Source organism: Ranitomeya variabilis, chromosome 4 (genome assembly GCF_051348905.1).
Source record: "Ranitomeya variabilis isolate aRanVar5 chromosome 4, aRanVar5.hap1, whole genome shotgun sequence".
In the NCBI taxonomy this organism is placed as follows: domain Eukaryota; kingdom Metazoa; phylum Chordata; class Amphibia; order Anura; family Dendrobatidae; genus Ranitomeya; species Ranitomeya variabilis.
The window spans coordinates 120,753,290-120,774,654 of record NC_135235.1 but is presented as its reverse complement, the minus strand read 5'-3'; the positions used below and the strand labels follow the sequence as shown (position 1 = coordinate 120,774,654).

The 21,365-nt window shown below is 42.5% G+C and overlaps 1 protein-coding gene across 5 annotated transcripts in view; it reads right to left on the bottom strand.

Moving 5' to 3' along the window:
- The window catches only part of PSD (pleckstrin and Sec7 domain containing), a 543,766-nt gene that overhangs the window by 337,852 nt on the left and 184,549 nt on the right, over positions 1-21,365 (bottom strand). For all 5 annotated transcript variants that reach the window (XM_077259193.1, XM_077259189.1, XM_077259192.1 and 2 more), the window contains 4 exons: positions 19,187-20,230; positions 18,963-19,065; positions 15,429-15,891; positions 8,258-8,701 (listed from right to left, as the gene is read on the bottom strand). In XM_077259193.1, the coding sequence (XP_077115308.1) occupies positions 8,258-8,701; positions 15,429-15,891; positions 18,963-19,065; positions 19,187-20,131 (1,955 nt within the window). In that variant the 5' untranslated portion in view covers positions 20,132-20,230. The remainder of the gene's footprint in view (positions 1-8,257; positions 8,702-15,428; positions 15,892-18,962; positions 19,066-19,186; positions 20,231-21,365) is intronic.

The window sequence follows — 21,365 nt, the reverse complement described above, 5'->3', positions numbered from 1 at the left end:
CCGTGACGTACGTTTCACTTACAGCTTCTTCCTTGGGGTAAGTATATAGTTTAAACTTTGCTTTATTGTTTTAAATACAGTGCCTTGCGAAAGTATTCGGCCCCCTGGAACTTTTCAACCTTTTCCCACATATCAGGCTTCAAACATAAAGATACCAAATGTAAATTTTTGGTTAAGAATCAACAACAAGTAGAACACAATTGTGAAGTTGAACGAAATTTATTGGTTATTTTAAATTTTTGTGGAAATTCATAAACTGAAAAGTGGGGGGTGCAATATTATTCGGCCCCTTTACTTTCAGTGCAGCAAACTCACTCCAGAAGTTCATTATGGATCTCTGAATGATCCAATGTTGTCCTAAATGCCTAATGATGATAAATATAATCCACCTGTGTGTAATCAAGTCTCCGTACAAATGCACCTGCTCTGTGATAGTCTCAGGGTTCGCTTTGAAGCACAGAGAGCATCATGAAGACCAAGGAACACAACAGGCAGGTCTGTGATACTGTTGTAGAGAAGGTTAAAGTCGGATTTGGATACAAAATGATTTCCAAAACTTTAAACATCCCAAGGAGCACTGTGCAAGCGATCATATTGAAATGGAAGGAGTATCATACCACTGCAAATCTACCAAGACCCGGCCGTCCCTCTAAACTTTCATCTCAAACAAGGAGAAGACTGATCAGAGATGCAGCCAAGAGGCCCATGATCACTATGGATGAACTGCAGAGATCTACAGCTGAGGTGGGACAGTCTGTCCATAGGACAACAATCAGTCGTACACTGCACTAATCTGGCCTTTATGGAAGAGTGGCAAGAAGAAAGCCATTTCTCAAAGATATCCATAAAAAGTGTTGTTTAAAGTTTGCAACAAGCCACCTGGGAGGCACACAAAACATGTGGAAGAAGGTGCTCTGGTCAGATGAAACCAAAATCGAACTTTTTGGCAACAATGCCAAACGATATGTTTGGCGCAAAGGCAACACAGCTGATCACCCTGAGCACACCATCCCCACTGTCAAACAAGGTGGTAGCAGCATCATGGTTTGGGCCTGCTTTTCTTCAGCAGGGACAGGGAAGATGGTTAAAATTGATGGGAAGATGGATGGAGCCAAATACAGGACCATTATTGAAGAAAACCTGTTGGAGTCTGCAAAAGAGCTGAGACAGGGACGGAGATTTGTCTTCCAACAAGACAATGATCCCAAACATAAAGCAAAATCTACAATGGAATGGTTCATAAATAAACGTATCCAGGTGTTAGAATGGCCAAGTCAAAGTCCAGACCTCAATCCAATCGAGAATCTGTGGAAAGAGCTGAAAACTGCTGTTCACAAACGAGGAAGAATGGGCAAGAATTTCAGATTCTCGATGTACAAAACTGATAGAGACATACCCCAAGCGACTTGCAGCTGTAATCGCAGCAAATGGTGGCGCAACAAAGTATTAAGTTAAAGGGGCCGAATAATATTGCATGCCCCACTTTTCAGTTTTTGAATTTCCACAAAAATTTTAAATAACCAATACATTTCGTTCAACTTCACAATTGTGTTCCACTTGTTGTTGATTCTTCACCAAAAATTTACATTTGGTATCTTTATGTTTGAAGCATGATATGTGGGAAAAGGTTGAAAAGTTCCAGGGGGCTGAATACTTTCGCAAGGCACTGTACTTCTCAAACAAATATTTGTTTATTTTCCTATATTTGGGTTTAATTGCTCGTCTTATTCTGGGATTATATACATTTTTTGGAAGTGCCCCCACTACATTATGGGTCTAAAATAGGTTCTGACTAGTGATGAGCGAGTGTACTCATTGCTCGGGTTTTCCCGAGCACGCACGGGTGACCTCCGAGTATTTGTTAGTGTTCAGAGATTGTTTTCATCGCGGCAGCTGATTTACAGCTACTAGCCAGGCTGAGTACATGTGGGGGATGCCTGGTTGCTAGGGAACCACCACATGTAATCAAGCTGGCTAATAGCTGTAAATCATTCAGCTGCCGTGATGAAAACTTAATCTCCGAGCACTAAAAAATACTTGGAGATCACCCGAGCGTGCTCGGGAAAACCCGAGCAACGAGTACACTCGCTCATCACTAGTTCTGACCTTACAGTCCCAGTAAAGTGAATGACATTTCTGGAGTCTCATGAACATGCAGCTGATTTTGTCCAAATCTGTAGCCTGTCAATTCTTTCAGCATTTTCACAACGTTTTTTCACTGATTCAAATAAATCTGAAAAAAAGCAAGCAAAAATGCATCAAAAACGCATCAAAGCATGCATATTTCACGCAGTGTGTTATTGCCACAACTGTTGATGCAGAAAAATCTGCTGCAGATTCTTAACGTGTGCACATAAGTGTTTGAAATGTGGGTTCAATTAGACTGAAAATCACTTTTTTTTAATAGGAATTTGAGTCCTTTTAAAAAAATTTTTTTTTAGACATTTTACAACCTCTTTAACCCAATGCAACCCTAAAGCGTTAATAAAAAAATTAAATTCTGCCACACCGACATACAATATTGTATCACTGGACATCAGCCACTAGTAAAGATCTGTTGTGTTATGGCGTAGACCAAAGCTGTCAATTTGATAGAGATACACTAAACCTAAAGACATTACAGCAGCTCTACAAGTTGTTAATGATTTCTAAGGAGAAGTACAATGCCAAGCACGTACCACTGACTGACTGTTCAATCAATGGACGTCTATTTCATTGCAGGGCGTGTGCAGATTTCTTATTCGTAATCATGGCTCCCTCTAGTGACAATCATGGACATTTACTTATAGGATGAAATCTCACTTGGCCTAAATTACATAGGACACATGGTAGGAAGATAAATATTGCAATATTAGCAATCACTATTAATAAAAAAAAATTCTATTCGTATTAATATTTTATTTCTTGGCTTAGATTGTATATGATAGTAATTTCAGTCTATGTCAAAAAGCGTTTTTATAGTATATAGACACTACACAAAGTACATACAAAAGCATATACTTATAGGTAAATTCTGCAAATATTGTTTATTAGTGGGGGACCTCCATCAATCACTAAAATGTGGAACTTTCCCTCCACCCCAACCTGCATGAGAGTTAAAGAGTTGGTTGACTGTGTGTACTGTCACTTCATGCAACTCCACAAGTGATATACAAATAGCCAAGCACTTGACTGTTTCTATAAAAACTCAGTGGTCTGACCCCAACCTGTCTAACACTTATCAATTACTCATTGGACAGGTGAAATATTGTATACAAGATTGCCTCTTTAAGGTCGGCTGCAGACGAGCGTGTGAAAAATTGTCTGACATTCATTCAGAAAATTCTGACAAAATTCACCCAATTTTCATCCATGTGTCATCCATGTGTCCATTTTATACATCCATGTAATGTTCATGGATTTTATGCACCTATGGCAATAGGACTGAATAAAAACCTAAATTCATTGATTACTACATGTGTCCCAATACGTTTCTCTGCACATTGTATGTGTCTCTGCATTGTGTGATTGTGGATGGAGGTAGCGTCCCCCTTTAAAGGTAATATAGTTGTGGCTCTTGGTGGTGGAGATGTGATTTTGACAACTATACTTATAGTAAGGCCAGATGTGGTGTCCTCATTTCAGCTGTGATGATTTTCAAATTGCCCACTAAACAATTATTTGATTTTGAGGGTGAAACAGCTTGTTCTTACTGCAAAATCAAAATAATTGTTTAATAGACAATTTGAAAGCAAAGTCTCAGCTCGTTTTTCTGGTTCCCATCTACGTTGTGTCCAAATTACAGCCACAACGTGAATGTCATATACAGTGGGGAAAAAAAGTATTTTGTCAGCCACCAATTGTGCAAGTTCTCCCACTTAAAAAGATGAGAGAGGCCTGTAATTGACATCATAGGTAGAACACAACTATGAGAGGCAAAATTGAGACAAAAAATCCAGAAAATCATCTCGTCTTATTTGGCAAGATTTATTTTGCAAATTATGGTGAAAAATAAGTATTTGGTCATTACCAAAAGTTAATCTCAATATTTTGTTTTATATCCTTTGTTGGCAATGACAGATGTCAAACATTTTCTGTAAGTCTTCACAAGGTTGGCACACACTGTTGGTGGTATGTTGCCCATTTCTCTATGCAGATCTCCTCTAGAGCAATGATGTTTTGGGTCTGTCGCTGGGCAACATGGACTTTCAACTCCCTCATAAGGTTTTCTATGGGGTTGAGATCTGGAGACTGGCTAGGCCACTCCAGGACCTTCATATGCTTTTTACGAAGCCACACCTTCGTCTCAGTGGCGGTGTGCTTGGGATCATTATCATGCTGAAAGACCCATCCATGTTTCATCTTCAATGCCCTTGCTGATGGAAGGAGGTTTGTGCTCAAAATCTCACAATACATGGCTCAATTCATTCTTTCATGTACACGGATCAGTCGTCCTTGTCGCTTTGCAGAGAAAAATCCCCAAAGCATGATGTTGTCACCCCCCATGCTTCACAGTAGGTATGGTGTTCTTTGGATGCAACTCAGCATTAGGTCTCCTTCAAACACTACGAGTTTTGTTTCTTCCAAACAGTTCTGCTTTGGTTTCATCAGACCATATAACATTCTCCCAATAATCTTATAGATAATCCAAATGCTTTCTAGCAAACTTCAGACAGGCTCGGACATGTACTGGCCAGGGCTGGCGTCAGCACCCGGCGTACCCGGGCAAGCACTGGGGCCCTGGCGAGACAGGGGGGCCCATTCAGGGCCGGCGTTAGGGGCAGGCAGCTGCCAGTGCCTGGGGCCCCCGCTCCCCCAGGGGCCCTCAACTAGCGGCACATCACGCAGCCTCTATGGGGCCCCTGTGAGGCAGGGGGCCCGCCTGCCGCCAGTGCCGACTCCCCCGCTGCATTGAACTATACCGGCGTCTGCCGGTAAAGTTCAAAGCAAATGATGGAGGAGAGAGCGTCACCTGACGCTCCCTCTCCCATCATTCCTTGCTCTGCCTCTGACACTGCCGTTGCGCAATGACGTCATCGCGCACTCGCTGTGCGTCAGGCAGTGCAGCGGCAGCCGCCGAGACCGAAGCAGGGAGCAGCGTGGTGCGGGCATGTTGAGAGGTGAGGAGTGTTTTTTTTTTTTTTTTAAACTGTAACAGTGAGTACTTGACTATGGGGCCATTCTTGGGGGGATGGGGGCTGTGCTGTATACTACATGTCTGTGCTATATACTACATGGCTGTTCTATGTACTATGTGGGCCATGTTATATACTACGTGGGCTGTTATATGCTACATGGGCTGTGCTATATACTACATGGCTGTGTTATATGCTACGTGGCTGTGTTATATACTACATGGGCTGTGTTATATACTACATGGCTGTGTTATATGCGATCATGAATCGTGGTATGTGTTAAAGGGGGGGACCACTGAGACTCTTTTGCCCGGGGCCCTCAAAAACCTGGAGCCAGCCCTGGTACTGGCTTAAGCAGGGGGACACGTCTGGCACTGCAGGATCTGAGTCCCTGGCAGCGTAGTGTTTTACTGATGATTGCCTTTGTTACGGTGGTCCCAGCTCTATGCAGGTCATTCACTAGGTCCCCCCGTGTGATTCTGGGATTTTTGCTCACCGTTCTTGTGATCATTTTGACCCCACAGGGTGAGATCTTGCATTGAGCCCCAGATCAAAGGAGATTATCAGTGGTCATTGTATGTCTTCCATTTTCTTATTATTGCTCCCACAGTTGATTTCATCATACCAAGCTGCTTGCCTATTGCAGATTCAGTCTTCCCAGCCTGGTGCAGGGCTACAATTTGGTTTCTGGTGTCCTTCGACAGCTCTTTGGTCTTCGCCATAGTGGAGTTTGGAGTGTGACTGTTTGAGTTGTGGACAGGTGTGTTTTATACTGATAACAGGTTCAAACAGGTGCCATTACTACTGGTAATGAGTGGAGGACAAAGGAGCCTCTTAAAGAAGAAGTTACAGGTCTGTGAGAGCCAGGAATCTTGCATGTTTTTAGGTGACCAAATACTTATTTTCCACCATAATTTGAAAAATAAATCTTCCCAAATCAGACAAGGTGATTTTCTGGATTTGTTTTCTCATTTTGACTCTCATAGTTGTGGTCTACCTATGATGTCAATTACAGGCCTCTCTCATCTTTTCAAGTGGGAGATCTTGCACAATTGGTGACTAACTAAATACTTTTCCCCCCCACTGTATGGCCTTACTGTCCCAAGGGGCAATGGTTCCATCAATCTCATGCAACAATTTACAAATACTTTTCTAGCACTTTCAAGACCTTACTGACACTTGAGGAAGTCTGCTGGCAATCTCTTCAGCAGCACTTCTGTCACTCAACAATGAGTTACATGGGTATGTTCCCATGAAAATGACTCTGCAGACTTTCAAGAAAGGAAATTCTGCAATGAAATCTTAACTGGCAAAACACACACCAAATTGTGTCGTTTTTAATTATGGAAATGCTTCTCATTTGACTCAAGGAAATCGTCAGCATCATTTGACATGGTGGTGATGAAAAACCTATCCCAGAGGCCTATTTTCACAAAGTGGGCAGATAAGATTTGGTAAATCTAATAAACATTGCTGCTACTGTAATACGTAGCAAATTTTCTGCTATCAAATCAGGGGCAAAAAATCATTAGTATGTTTGCAGTGCGGCAAAATACCCTACAGCTCAAAATATATTGGAGTCATAATATGGCTGTGTACATGAGCCCTAGCATAAAAAGCCATTCATAAAATTTAGTTTGACTCATTAAGTACAGTTTTTGATGCTTATAATTTGATGATTTGCAAAGATATGGCTACTTTGCATATACTTCAAACACTGTTTCAAGCCTACTTGTCACCTACCTCTTCCTTAGTTCCTCTTCTTTTCTGCTGACATGTGTCCATTTTCTAAAAGGGCTTTCCAAGATTGGAAATATGTCTGCTTTGTTTCAGAAACAGTTATGAATAGGGCCGCGATATGCAACTACACACAATTTGTGAACAGATCGACTAAAGTTTTTGGAAGAAAGCAGTCATGATTTTCTCTTGGCCATATTGAAAAGTGGGTACAAAGAGCATATTTTGCTCTGCAAGGCCAGTCCAGTCCTACATAGCATAGATAACCCAATCATTTGAATACACCATTGGTTTTAACATATTGTGTACTGGAAAATGGGAATAAAAATTCCTAGTGCGGTGAATCTGCAATCCCACAGTTGTTTGGGTTTTTTTTCTACCACGTTCATTAAATGCTAAAACTGACCTGCCATTATGATTCTCTAGGTGGTAACAAGTTCATAGACACCAAACATGTATAGGTTCTTTTTCATTTAACTGGTGAAAAAAAATCCAAAATTTAAAATAAAAAAATAAAAAATGGCGCTATTTTTCGAAACCATTTTTATTGATCTGGGGTTGGGTGAGGGCTTAGTTTTTGCAAGCCGAGCTGATGTTTTTATTGATACAATTTTGGTGGAGATACAATGTTTTGATTGTGTGTTATTGCATTTTAGTGCAATGTAGCAGTAACCAAAAAAAGTAATTCTTGTGTTTTTAATTTTTTTCTCATTACGCCATTTAGACATCAGGTTAATTCTTTTTTTTATATCGATAGATCAGACAATTCTGAACACGGCAACACCAAATATATGCATATTTGATTTTTTCATTATTTTGAATGATGTGAAACTTTTATATATTTTTTTATTTTTTTTTAATATATTTAAAAACGTTTTGCATACTTTGTCTCTATGGGAGACTAGAAGCTGCAGTGCTTTGATCGCCTCTGCTACACACAGGCGATGATCAGATTGCCTGTGTGTAGCAGAAATGCTCAATGACTATGAGCGCTGACCATGGGGTGGCTCTCATAGCATTCTGGTACCGACAACAACAGAGGTCTACTGCAAACCTCTGGGTGTCATGACGACCCATCGGTGACCCACGATCATGTGACAGGGTCACCAATGGGTGGGATTAGTGATGCGCTTCCTGTAAGCACAAGTTAAATGTCGTCAGAGATTGACCACAGCATTTAACTAGTGGATCGCGATTCCACCCACGACTGCTGTGGGTACAACATATCAGCTGTCATGTGCCCGGAAAGGTGCGTGCTCAGTGCCGGAGCCAACACCAAAGAGGGAAAGTCCGACATGTGCATACTATTGTGGCACATGTCGGAAAGGGGCTAACTCAGAATTCCCTAATAGGTTATTTCACAGCATCATTATTCCAAAACCAGTATGGTTACGATTAGGACATACCTGTGTATAATGGCATCAGCAATAATTAGGCTGTGCTCAGATGGAGAGGAACTGTGCAGCTCATTGTGTGTAACTCTCATAACATTTATGGTTTCCTCCTCTTTCTCACTCCAGGCAGATTCAGTAGTGGAACTTGTCCCCGAGTCCTGCTCCAAGTGAGCTAAAGGTGCAAAGTTGTCTTCAATAAGCTGAGCATTCCTGCAGATCTGCTTCTGGGTTTCTGAGGTCAGTGTTGGAAGGTCAAATGTGAAGAAGCTGTTTTGATTTTGCAAAGAGGAAGAAAGAATGTCAATGGAATCAAGACTGGAGTAAGATGTCCCCTTGGCTCTATGAGATTCCATAATACTCTCAAAATGTTTGCTGAATGAGTCCATGCCATCTTCAGAGAATCGATGACACAAACGGAAAGTCAAAGGTGAACGCAATGGTGTCTGTATAGTTTCCCTGAAAAACAAAAAAGGATAGTACACGTTACCATTAATAAGTGAATAGATTACAAAATATTTTATTAATTAAATAGTATGAAAAAAGATAGGAAAATGGAAGATATTAGAAAACATCAATCTTTATGTGGCAATAGTAACTTTGCAATAGGTTTCTCCTGGTCAGTATGACTATATTGATACCAAATTTTTATAGTTTTTTTTTCTTTTTAAATTTAAGCAGGGAAAAAAAATCTGTATAAAATCTGCCACCCTTTCCTGAGACCTGTAACTTTTTTATTGTTATGTTGACGGACTTGTATAAGGGCTTGTTTTTTGGAGGTCAGCTTTAATTTTTAATGGAACTCTTTTGGAGTACATGTGTTTTGGCTGTTTTTTCTTGCAATTGTGGAGGAAGGTGATGAAAAACTGTAATTCTGGCATTTCAATTTTTTTATTGTCCTGATTAACTAATGTGATATGTTGATAGGTCAAACCAGAGGCGTAACTAGAGGGGGAGCCAGGACATGTGCCCTGGGTGCAGCTGGCAGGGCGCACAGTCGAGCCGCCTAATGCGGCTGTCCAAAGTGTCTACCCCAGCGGCTGCTTTCTGCAGCCCTCCGGACTGGGAGTCTGCAGTTCTCTGAGTTTACTGTATGTGTGGGGGGGCATTTACTGTGTGTGGAGGGGGGTAATTACTGTGTGTGTGTGTGGAGGGGAGTATTTACTTTGTGTGTATGGAGGGGGCATTTACTGTGGGGTGTATTTACTGTGTGTGGGGTATTTACTGTATATGGGCTATTTACTGTGTGTGGGGTATTTACTGTATGTGGGGTATTTACTGTGTGTGTGAGTGGGGTATTTACTGTGTGTGTGATGGGGGTATTTACTGTGTGTGAGGGTGGTATTTACTGTGTTTGGTGGGCATTTACTCTGTGTGGGGGGTATTTATTGTGTGGGGGTATTTACTGTGAGTGTGAGGGGTATTTACTGTATGTGTGTTGGGTATTCACTGTGTGTGTGTGTGTGAGATGGGTATCCACTGTGTGTGTATGAGAGGGTTATTCACTGTGTGTGGGGGGTATTTACTGTGTGGGGAGATTTATTTTGATGGGGTTTTTCGTGTAACAGAGCTGGGTGAGATTTCGTGTAATGGGGTATGATTTTAGGACAGAAATTTGGGGAGCAAGGAAGTGACAGGTGCAGACAAAATATGAGGAGCGGGAGAAATTTGTAGATGCAATATGAGAAGGAAGGTATAAGATGAGGCATGTAAGGGGGAAGGGTGCAGACACAGTATGGTGAGTGGTGGTATGGGTGTGGACAAAGTATAAGGAGCGAGGGGAAAATGTATGAGGATACAGTATGAGGGTGATGGGATGGGTGTGGGCAAAGTATGGTAGTTTGAGGGATGTGTAAGGAGGCGGTATGGAAAGTGAGAGGGTAAATGTATAAGGAGGGAGGGGGAAATATGCAAGGAGACAGTATGTGGGAAAAAAGTGTGAGTGGGCACATGGAGCGCCCGCTAGAACCATGGGGTACTCGGTACCGGGCCAGTTCTGTTCTTAAAGGGTGGTCACGGTGGCGATGACCCGGTCTGTGGCCCTGGGCGTCCAGTAAAAGGGGATTAAGGAAAATGGAAATAAAGTCTAATGTAGTAATGTTCGTGACGCCACCTGTGGTATTCGGCCAGGGGTGGCCGACGCTGCTTAAAGGGATTCTCTGGGGCTGATGGTTTTGCAGCTTAGATGGTATAGCTCCCCACAGATAGAGCTTGGTCCCCAGGGCTGTTAGTGATGTGGGTGGCAATGTTGCTAGGGACAGGTAGTGGCACAGAGTAGGTGATGCCTGAAAGAAACAGAAGGAAACAGCATGCTGCAGTTTTCACAGTTTTACTTACAGTTTGGGCCCCCAGCCGGGGTGCTGTGTCCTCCAGGTAAGAGGCCCAGGAAACTCTCCGGCAAGTCGGGCACCTGTCCAGAAACTCCTCTTATATGTATGCCTCTCCTAGCCTTCTTTCTGTTCTGGCTATCGCCTCTCCTGCCCTGCGCTTGCCACCCAGTGTCCAAAGCCAGTGAATGCGGGCCTTGCCAGGTGATGTACTCTATGTCCCCTGGACCCTATGTGCTCACCTTTTAAGCAAGTAGGTGCAAATGTGGCTGCTGCACCTGCAATCACAGCAGCGTGTGGATTCTTAGCTGGAGCCTGGAGTGTTCCCACTAATTCAGGGGCTGGATCCCCTACTGCGGCCTAGTCCTTCCACTGATGCTGGTCAGCCTGGAAACGTGTCCCACGGGTGGCCTCCACACTTCCCGTGTCCCTGGAGCCCCTTCTTTCTGGGAGCTTCTTCTCCTCCCTTTCAATTCTCTTGCTCTTTCTGTGTCTGTCAGGAGCTGCAGACCTGCATGTCTGTCCAGCTCCACTTCCTTTCTCCCACTTCTCAGACTTCCTTCTCCTTTGGTCTCTCAGGACTGACTGCTCTCACACACTCCTTCCCGCCTAACTAGTTCCTCCCCCTTTTTCCTACCTTCTTCACCCACTCCCCAACACCCTTTCCTATCTAGACTGGGATGAGGCCATCCTCCCTTAGGGTTCACCCAGATTCCCCATCTAAACTGGTGTCTGTGGGGTGCAAGTGAGAGTTCTGTACAATGTTCCCTTCTTACCAGAGAGTTGGGATACTACACCTCTGGCTGAGATGCAGTACCTCTGTGGCGTCTGGACCTTCAGGGGTGCCACACACACAATAGAGACTGAGTAGTGTGTGGGATGAGGCATGGGGCAACAGTGAAAAGGCACAGCCAGGAGGTGACAGCATACCAAGGAGGGGGTGTGATGAGGTGGCACAGTTTAGAGACTGTGCACTATAGGGGGACTCAGTGTGAGAGGAGATTGTGAAGAGGGGGCCCATTATGGAAAGGAGGGGCAGTATGGAGAGCATGTACCATAAGAGGGACAGCGTGGAGTCATATTTTGTGCAGGGAATATAGTGAGATGCAATTATATATTCAGGGGCTCAGCGCAGGGCAGATATTTTATTCAGGAGCATCATAATGATACTGCTATCTTTAAGTGTGTCATGTGGGGATGTGCTGCAGAAGACCAGAGAAGATGGAAGACTGCAGAAAAGGCTTTGGATGAGAAAACTCATGGAGTCTGGACAAGAAAAAGAAGAAAAGAAAGATAACGACTCCAAAGACAACGTTGTCTATAAGGTACCTGGATGTAATTTTTTTTTGTGATAATAATTCTCATATTTTTATTTATGTTGGGAGCAATAAAGGGGTTATCCAAGCTTGTGATGAGTCTGCAATCACTTTATGTGACTGCAGATTTCTGAATTCTAACAATGCACACTGCATGCTGTCAGGATTCTCTGGTGCCAGTGATTTGCATACATGTGGTCACGTGCTGACTAGACATGCGTGGCCTAACTCAATAAAAATGAATTGAGTGAGGCCGGGCACGTCTAGTCAGAATGTGGCCAGAAGTACACTGCTCAAAAAAATAAAGGGAACACTTAAACAACAGAATATAACTCCAAGTAAATCAAACTTCTGTGAAATCAAACTGTCCACTTAGGAAGCAACACTGTTTGACAATCAATTTCACGTGCTGTGTGCAAATGGAATCGACAACAGATGGATATTATTGGCAATTATCAAGACACACTCAATAAAGGAGTGGTTCTGCAGGTGGGGATCACAGACCACATCTCAGTACCAATGCTTTCTGGCTGATGTTTTGGTCACTTTTGAATGTTGGTTGTGCTTTCACACTCGTGGTAGCATGACACGGATTCTACAACCCACACAAGTGGCTCAGGTAGTGAAGCTCATCCAGGATGGCATATCATTGAGAGCTGTGGCAAGAAGGTTTGCTGTGTCTGTCAGTGTAGGGTCCAGAGGCTGGAGGCGCTACCAGGAGACAGGCCAGTACACCAGGAGACGTGGAGGGGGCCATAGGAGGGCAACAACCCTGCAGCAGGACCGCTACCTCAGCCTTTGTGCAAGGAGGAACAGGAGGAGCACAGCCAGAACCCTGCAAAATTACCTCCAGCAGGCCACAAATGTGCATGTGTCTGCACAAACGGTTAGAAACCGACTCCATGAGGATGGTCTGAGTGCCCGACTTCCACAGATGGTGTTGTACTCACAGCCCAACACCATGCAGGACGCTTGGCATTTGCAACAGAACACCAGGATTGGCAAATTCGCGACTGGCGCCCTGTGCTCTTCACAGATGAAAGCAGGTTCACACTGAGCACATGTGAAAGACGTGACAGAGTCTGTAGACGCCATGGAGAGCGATCTGCTGCCTGCAACCTCCTTCAGCATGACCCGTTTAGCAGTGAGTCAGTAATGGTGTGGGGTGGCATTTCTTTGGAGGGCCGCACAGCCTTCCATGTGCTCACCAGAGGTTGCCTGACTGCCATTAGGTACCAAGATGAGATCCTCAGACCCATTGTGAGACCATATGCTGGTGCGGTTGGCCCTGGGTTCCTCCTAATGCAGGACAATGCCAGACCTCATGAGGCTGGAGTGTGTCAGCAGTTCCTGCAAGATGAAGGCATTGAAGCTATGGACTGGCCTGCCCGTTCCCCAAACCTGAATCTGATTGAACACATCTGGGACATCATGTCTCGCACCATCCACCAACGTTACGTTGCACCACAGACTGTCCAGGAGTTGGAGGATTCTTTAGTCCAAGTGTGGGAGGAGATCCCTCAGAAGACCATCCGCTGCCTCATCAGGAGCATGCCCAGGCAATGTAGGGAGGTCATACCGGCACATGGAGGCCACACACACTACTGAGCATTAGTGATGAGCGAGTATACTCGCTGCTCAGGTTTTCCCAAGCACGCTCGGGTGATGTCCGAGTATTTGTTAAAGCTCGGAGATATAGTTTTCCTCGCCTCAGCTGCATGATTTACAACTGCTAGACAGCTTGAATACATGTGGGGATTCCCTAGCAACCAGGAAACCCCCACATGTACTCAGGCTGGATAGCAGCCGTAAATCATGCAGCTGAGTCAACAAAAACTAAATCTCTGAGCACTCACAAATACTTGGAGACCACCCAAGCGTGCTCAGGAAAACCCGAGCAATGAGTATACTTGCTCATCACTACTGAGCATCATTTCCTTGTCTTGAGGCATTTCCACTGAAGTTGTATCAGCCTGTAACTTCATTTTCCACTTTGATTTTGAGCATTCACTATGTAATGAATAAAGATTTACAACTGGAAAATGTCAGTGATATCTGGGATGTGGGATTTTAGTGTTCCCTTTATTTTTTTGAGCAGTGTATATAAATCACATACTTGTGCATCAGAGAATCCTAAACGTGTGCAGTGCATGCACTGTGAGAATTCAGAAGCCTGCAGCCACCTATAATGACTGCAGATTTTCATCTCAAACATGGAAGCACCCTTTAATTATAAAATGAAGCCATGCAGCCAATGCTAGCAGCATGTAATATCCTTACTGTCAGGAATCAGCACAGTGTCAACAAGCACAGTGTATACAAGCACATTGTATACAAGCAATGAGGACAGGTACAATTAGCTCTATCCAATCACTGAATCACTGTCCCTTATATGAGTGATAACTAGTGATGAGCGAATATACTCGTTACTCGAGATTTCCGGAGCACGCGCGGGTGACCTCTGAGTATTTTTTAGTGCTCGGAGATTTAGCTTTCCTCACCTCAGCTGAATGATTTACATGTCTTAGCCAGCTTGATTACATGTGGGGATTCCCTAGCAACCAGGCAACCCCCACATGTACTTATGCTGGCTAACAGATGTAAATCATTCAGCTGCGGCGATGAAAACTGAATCTCCGAGCACTAAAAAATACTCGGAGGTCACCCAAGCATGCTCGGGAAATCTCGAGTAACGAGTATATTCGCTCATCACTAGTAATAACACATAATCACTCCATTTTGTGCATAAGGAGATTTGTGTAAAATGAGTAACATAGGAAAATTAGCTATAATTTAAGTAAATTTTCAGAAGTATAACTTCACTATGAAGGGCATACAGTTGTGCTCAAAAGTTTACATACCCCGGCAGAATTTTTCCTGGCAGTTATAGAGGACATTTTTGTTGGTCTACCTGACTTTGGTTTTGGTTTTACAGAGCCCTGATTTTCCATTTGTTAATCACAGTTTGAACGCTGCTGACTGGCATTATCAATTCCTTGGATATCTTTTTGTATCCCTTTCCTGTTTTATACAGTTCAACTACCTTTTCCCTTAGATCCATTGACATTTCTTTTGCTTTCCCCATGACTCACAATCCAGAAACATCAGTGGCTGGATGAAAGATGCAAGAGTCTGTCTGGATCCCAGAAACTCACTCAGCTTTTATGAACACACACACTGATTACAAGCAAACAGGTCGCAGGTGAGGATGTCACCGTTGGTAGCCAGTCAAACCCATTTGTGTCAACTTCTGTGCATGTTATCAGGCCAAAATCACCATGGTATGTAAACTTTTGATCAGGGTCATTTGGATGTTTTGGGTTGTCATTATGATTTACAAAGAGAAAACACAGTAGTTTGATAATAAATGGCTTCACCCAACCACTAACCATGAGTGGAGAAAAAGTTTTGGTCTTATCATTCATATTCTCTAAAAAAAAAAAGGCCAAGAAAGCAAAAATTCTGCCGGGGTATGTAAACTTTTGAGTACAACTGTATACATAGTACTATTTTTGTAATGGATTTTATTGTACAATCTCTCACCTTTTTATCTCTCCCAACTTCATTGATTCAAACACTTCATCATCGTCCTCTTCAACACTGCCTTGGGTCACATTCTTATGAAATGTAGGTATCTCTGTGATGACAGGGTCTTCTTGATGCTCTGCTTTCTCAGTGCTCGTATCAGTGTTGCTTTCACTGTCCTTTTGACTGCCAATAGCTGAATCCAGGCCTTCGTTTTCTGCCAAAATATCATCTATGTTAGTTTCTCGGTAGCACCTGAGCGGTACCGAGTCCAGGTCTGTTTCAGAGTATTTGATTGTTCTGCGGATGATGCCCGTCTGACAGGCTTGTGGTATCTGATTCATTGAAGGTGTTGTCTCTATTTCAATTTCCACGTGGCACAAGCTGTGCTCAGACACTTCTGTAGGTACAGTCCGATTTTTCAAATTGCAACTGCTGAGAGGTGAGCATGGAGATGAGGAAGTCTCAGATACTTGTAAACCTGAAAGTAATGAATTTCTTGACTTGAATACATAATTTTTGCATTAGCACAAAGAGCACTCTATAATTAAGCTCCTGAAGGAGCAAATCATTTATGGTATTTAAGAGCCGCATCATTTTGTGTTTTCTGACATTCTAGTAATTAGAAAATTTGTACATTGAGATAACTGTATTGAGCATTTTTTTTCAGTTGGATAAACTGTACATATAACTTGTATTAATACTTTTTGGGGTAGAATTTAAATAATGTATTCCCCATTTTTTATTAGTTCAGATGTTCCCTGGAACTTCTGTCAGCCCATGGAAATCAGACTGCACTCAGATGTCATCCAAGTGCAGTCTGATGTTTTATACGGGCTCATTGACTTGCATGGCGGAGTGCAAACTGAATATCAGATCAAACTCAGGCATGTAGCGATTTTTTTCTTGAATAGTCTCTGTCTGAGGGAAAAATCAGACATATGCACAGCCCCATAGCATAACATTGGCCCAAGTGTAATCCGATGTTTTGTTGGATCGCACTCAAACCGAAAATACGCTTGACTGCACCTAACCTTATTCTACAGGTTGTTAGATTTCTACAGGTGCTTAGATTAGAATATCATCAAAAATGTATTTATTTAAGCTCTTCAATACAAAAAGTGTTTACTTCTGTTAGTGTTGAAGATTATGGCTTACTGTCAATGATATCTCAGGTAAATTAGAATAACTAACAAAAACACCTGCAAAGCCTTCCTAAGTGTTTTAAAAAGTCCCTTATTCTGTTTCAGTAGGCTTCACAATCATGGGGAAGACTGCTGACTTGACAGATGTCCAGAAGGCAGGCATTGACACATTCCACAAGGAGGGTAAGTATATTACTAGGATTTGTTGTGTTTTCATGTTAAAAACATTTTTTTCTTGTTTTCCAATATTTCTGTGTCTTAACTTCATCAGACTTTATTAATCTCTCTTTTGTCCTTTTATATAAAATGCATTGAAATAAGCAAAAGGCCTTTGCTTTGCTTTTCAGGCAATTGATTACTAATATGGTACTCCTCTCATTGTTTATTTCAAAAAGGTACTGAATACTTAAAAGGTTAAAGAGGACCTTTCACCAAATTTTTCATGTTGATCTGGACACATGACACAGTTTTTTTTGCTATTTTGCCTCTTTGTAGTCAAATTGTTAGAGATAAAAAGTATTATTTGGCACCTAAATAGTTAAAAAAATTAAGGTCCAAGTGGGCACTACCAGAGAGATCTCACTGGGAAGCATGCACTTCTCTCTCTTTCTGATGCAAACCAATCAGAAAGAATGACACATCCCACAATAGCTTAGAACAGGCTCAGTGTGAGACATGTTACTAGAGTGTCAGAAGTAACAGACAGTCACTCTACAGAAGGTCTCTGCATTTGGCATTGCAGACTCCTTCTTAATCCTTCTGACTGTTGGACCCAGCGGCAACCTCCCTCCGGCTCTAATTGACACACCTGGACCTTGGTGTTTATAAACTCCCAGCCTGCTTCAGGCAGTCGCTGTTGATATTCACTTTTTTCCTTGTGAAGGCTTGGAGCTGTAACTGTCGGCTAACTTCCTCTCTGTTGCTCTTACAGGATGTTTGGTGTGATCTCTCTGCAGTCTACTCAAGCTAAGTTCCTCTCTCCTTGTTTGTTTGTATGCAGGGCCTAGCTCTAGAGATATACAGGGATTAGGTTTCCCACTCGGCGATTGGTGTGGAACCAAATTTAGGGACGGTAGGGTAGGCAGGGTGTTATAAGATCAGCCTAAGGATCTCCACTCCCCCATTCCCTAGTGTTTGGGCTTCCTTCCCCTCATCCCTTCATGTTGCACTTAGTCTTTCCTACACTGTGCGTGACACATATATTGACAAACAGTCTGAACTGCTCAATGTGATGAAATGTGCTGAAGCAGAGTAGACTTGAGAGTGATTAACTGATAGCTTGCAGCTCTCATCTCTGGCAGTCAGTGTGAGGTGAGGGGCAGTGCTGTAGTGTTGAGTCTCATTACAAACACTCCTGGTATCTCTTCTCTCATAGTTCTGCCAGCTCTGCCAATCATGATCAGTCATCCACATACAAAAGGAAAAAGGACTACAGCTTAGAACAGACTCTGTGTTAGACATAATTAAACACTTTCCTCTCCTCACTGCAGAATTATTACAAGTGCCACAGCACAGAAGAACTGAGTGTGACTAACGGCTCTCATCTCCAGCAGTCAGTGTGGGGGGAGGTTCAGCACAACAGACTTGGGAGCACTACACTTGCTTTGGTAATGTTTATGTGTATTTGGTCCTTCCAATAAAGCTCATTTGAATTTGACAGGAGAGCTACTAGATGTATTGGTAATGACACTCAACTCTACCGCACTGACCCTACCTTTCCACTCTGCATGCCATAGATGACCGTTGAAAGCTGTCAGTTAATCACACTCTGGTCTGCTGTGCTCCAGCATGTCATCACTCCGCAGTCAGAAGAGCAAACTGTTTGTCAATACATGTCTCACACTTCACCTGTTCTAGGCTATTGTGCTGACCTGTTCTTCTTTCCCCGGTGTGTTGTGGTCTGCTTATGATTGGTGAGCATCAGAAAGAGGAAGAAATACACAGAAATACACCCCCTAGTGAGATCTCTCTGGTAATAACCACTTGGACGTAAAAATTCTTGGAACTATTTAGGTGCAAAATACTTTGATCGCTAATATCTCTGCAATGGAAAGGCAAAATTTTAAAAATGGAACAAACAACGTTTTCTTCTGCTCTGAAGTGCATGATACATTGTGTGCCCAGGTCAATATGGGAAATTTGGTGAAAGATCTCCTTTAAACAGCTTGACTATAGCTTTCTCCGTTATGTTCTACTGCCTTGATACATTGCATATTTGAATATTTAGGTAGAGCATTACTTTGTATTATTATTAGCAATAATATTTTGTATATATATATATATATATATATATATATATATATATATATATATATATATATATATATATATATATATATATATACACTCAGAAAGTTTGGGCATAGCTGGCCAGCATCTGCCACCTTAGTTGAAGCTGATCCCTTACCAGTCCTTTGTGTTTCTGGTGAACCATAGAAGAACTCCCATTTGGCTTTTGCAATCTTCTGTGCATGTAAAGAGGCTTCCTTTGGATAACCCCATGTGTCTGCCTGAAAAAACGAATGGTAAAACAAAAAAAAAACAAATAGGAATAAAAAATTGAAAATACAATACAAATACAGGATTTAAACTGATTTCTTAAGATACAATATAATAAGACCATTTCCCTACCTGCTGAATAGGATCTAATCTCCTTGGACTTCTAGGTGACTGCTCATTAGAAACTTCCTGCATTGATGATGTGACGTCTTCTTTACTAATATTGGATTCTCCCACAGTCCGTCGGAGGAGGGGGCTTTGAGAAGGACTTGATGACATTTTATTAGCTGGTGATATATTACCTGATGTTGGACAGCTTGTATTAACATATGTACTGGGAGAATTACATTGTGGGGTCGGGTGAATGTCTGAACCACTGACTGAGTAGGGATTTCCATTCCGGGATTCACTGTCTGATGGCTTCTGGCATGTTTTAGGACTCTCAGGCTTTAGCGGCGTTTTACTTCCTTGGGGAGAAAATATAGGTTGTGGGGAGCCAACCCTCTGTTTATTGCAGCTAGCAACATCTGCTATCTCCCCAGAGTCTTTGTGGCCAACTGCTAGTTCAGCAGCACAACTCTCTTCTCTGTGGATCTCGCCTACTTGTGGTACAATCTGACTTGAATCAGACTCTGATGGGATTCCATTTAAAGTCTGCACACTGGATTTCTTAACAAATGTAAATGTTACAATAGAACTCTGCCCTGCAGCCTGGGAAAGTGCACAAGGTCTCCTACTGACAGGTGAATATTGAGGATTGCTTCTCAGTGGACTGCAAGGAGCAGTTACCCTTCCAGGTCGATGTCCTGTTTCGGGAACATTGCAAACCAAAGACCCTGTACTGTTATACATTCCTAGGTGAGCACGTCTGGCTTCTGGTGTAAGGCTTTTTCTAAGAACTTGGATTCTTCGAGAATTGAGGTCTGGAGTAAAACATCTATGTGGACTAAAAGCCACCTCTGAGTTCAATCCTGGTAACCAAGGCTTGCCTTCAATGTCTCGGAGGGCCCTTGGAGATGATAGGATACAGTCCCCTTCAGGAAGAAAGCGTACAACCCCACCAGTTTGAGCCATCATTTTATTTTATAGATCAGTTACATTCAGTTGCTTCAGGTATATACAGAAAGGTTCATTAAACATAGTTTGGTGTACATATCCGTGCTTCGCCAGAGAAGTCTGAAAAACACAGAAAAATACAATTTATGAAAAATACAGAAAGTCAACATTTGCCTTTTAGATATCACATACAAAGTAAAACATTTTTTCGAATATAAATCAGAACCTGGTAATTTATAATTATTATATTCCATATATTATTTCTGTTAGGTCGCTGTCCTATTAATGTTGCAGTTACCCTGACAGGGCAGCTAGATTGGTAGTAGCTGCATAGCAAACTAAGGATACCATGTGTACTAACTGTAGTGTTCTGATACATTCTTATAATATTTCTTAGAACATGCAATTTGCTGTAGGTAATGGAGCTGAATTTACTATTGTAGTGACTTGCATCAGCCCTTTTGAATAGGGTCAAATTTATAAGCAGACGATTTTCTTGAGAATTTTCAGAAGAAAACCAAAGTTCCTAGGGAAAACCTGGGGAAAGAGACAAGCCAAGTTGTAGGTGGAGTCAATTAGAGATGAGCGAACTTGTTCAGAAAACGTTTGCCAATGTCAAATTCGGCATGAATGTTGCACATTCGGATTCGTGTTCGGATTCCTGAGCTTTTTCCCTAAAAATGGGCAAAAGTCTTCCAAAATTCGGCAAATGATCAAATTCACTAAGGGTTCTTTCAGACATCAGTGTTTCCGGTAGCAGCATGGGCTGAAAAATGTCCTGCCCACATGCACACTGATGGCACATGGATGACATCTGCATGTCATCATTGTGACATGTACCAGCGCCTGGGTATCAGCAGTACTGTTTGCGCTGTTGCCCGGCGCTGGGTGCTGAACTGAAGACAGCTCATATCACTGTCCCTGTATTTTTGAGAATATCTGCCCCCAGCTATCAGCTTTAGCTTGGCTGGTTGTAAAAAATTATTTACATGAGGGTTGCAACCTGCAGCTGTCAGTTTTGCCTGGCTGGTTATCAAAAATACAGGGGAACCAACATCAATTTTTTTTTAAATTATTTATTTATAGCGCAATTGATCGGTCAATTGATGCCACTTTTCCTGGTGTCTGCCCCTAATTTCAACTGTATGGCAGCTTTTAGGCCCCTTTGAAGGTGTCCTCTAAAAATTTGGTTTTGGTCCGGATATCTTTGTCAAACCGTTTGCGGAACATGTTTGGCAAATATCGGGAGCCGATA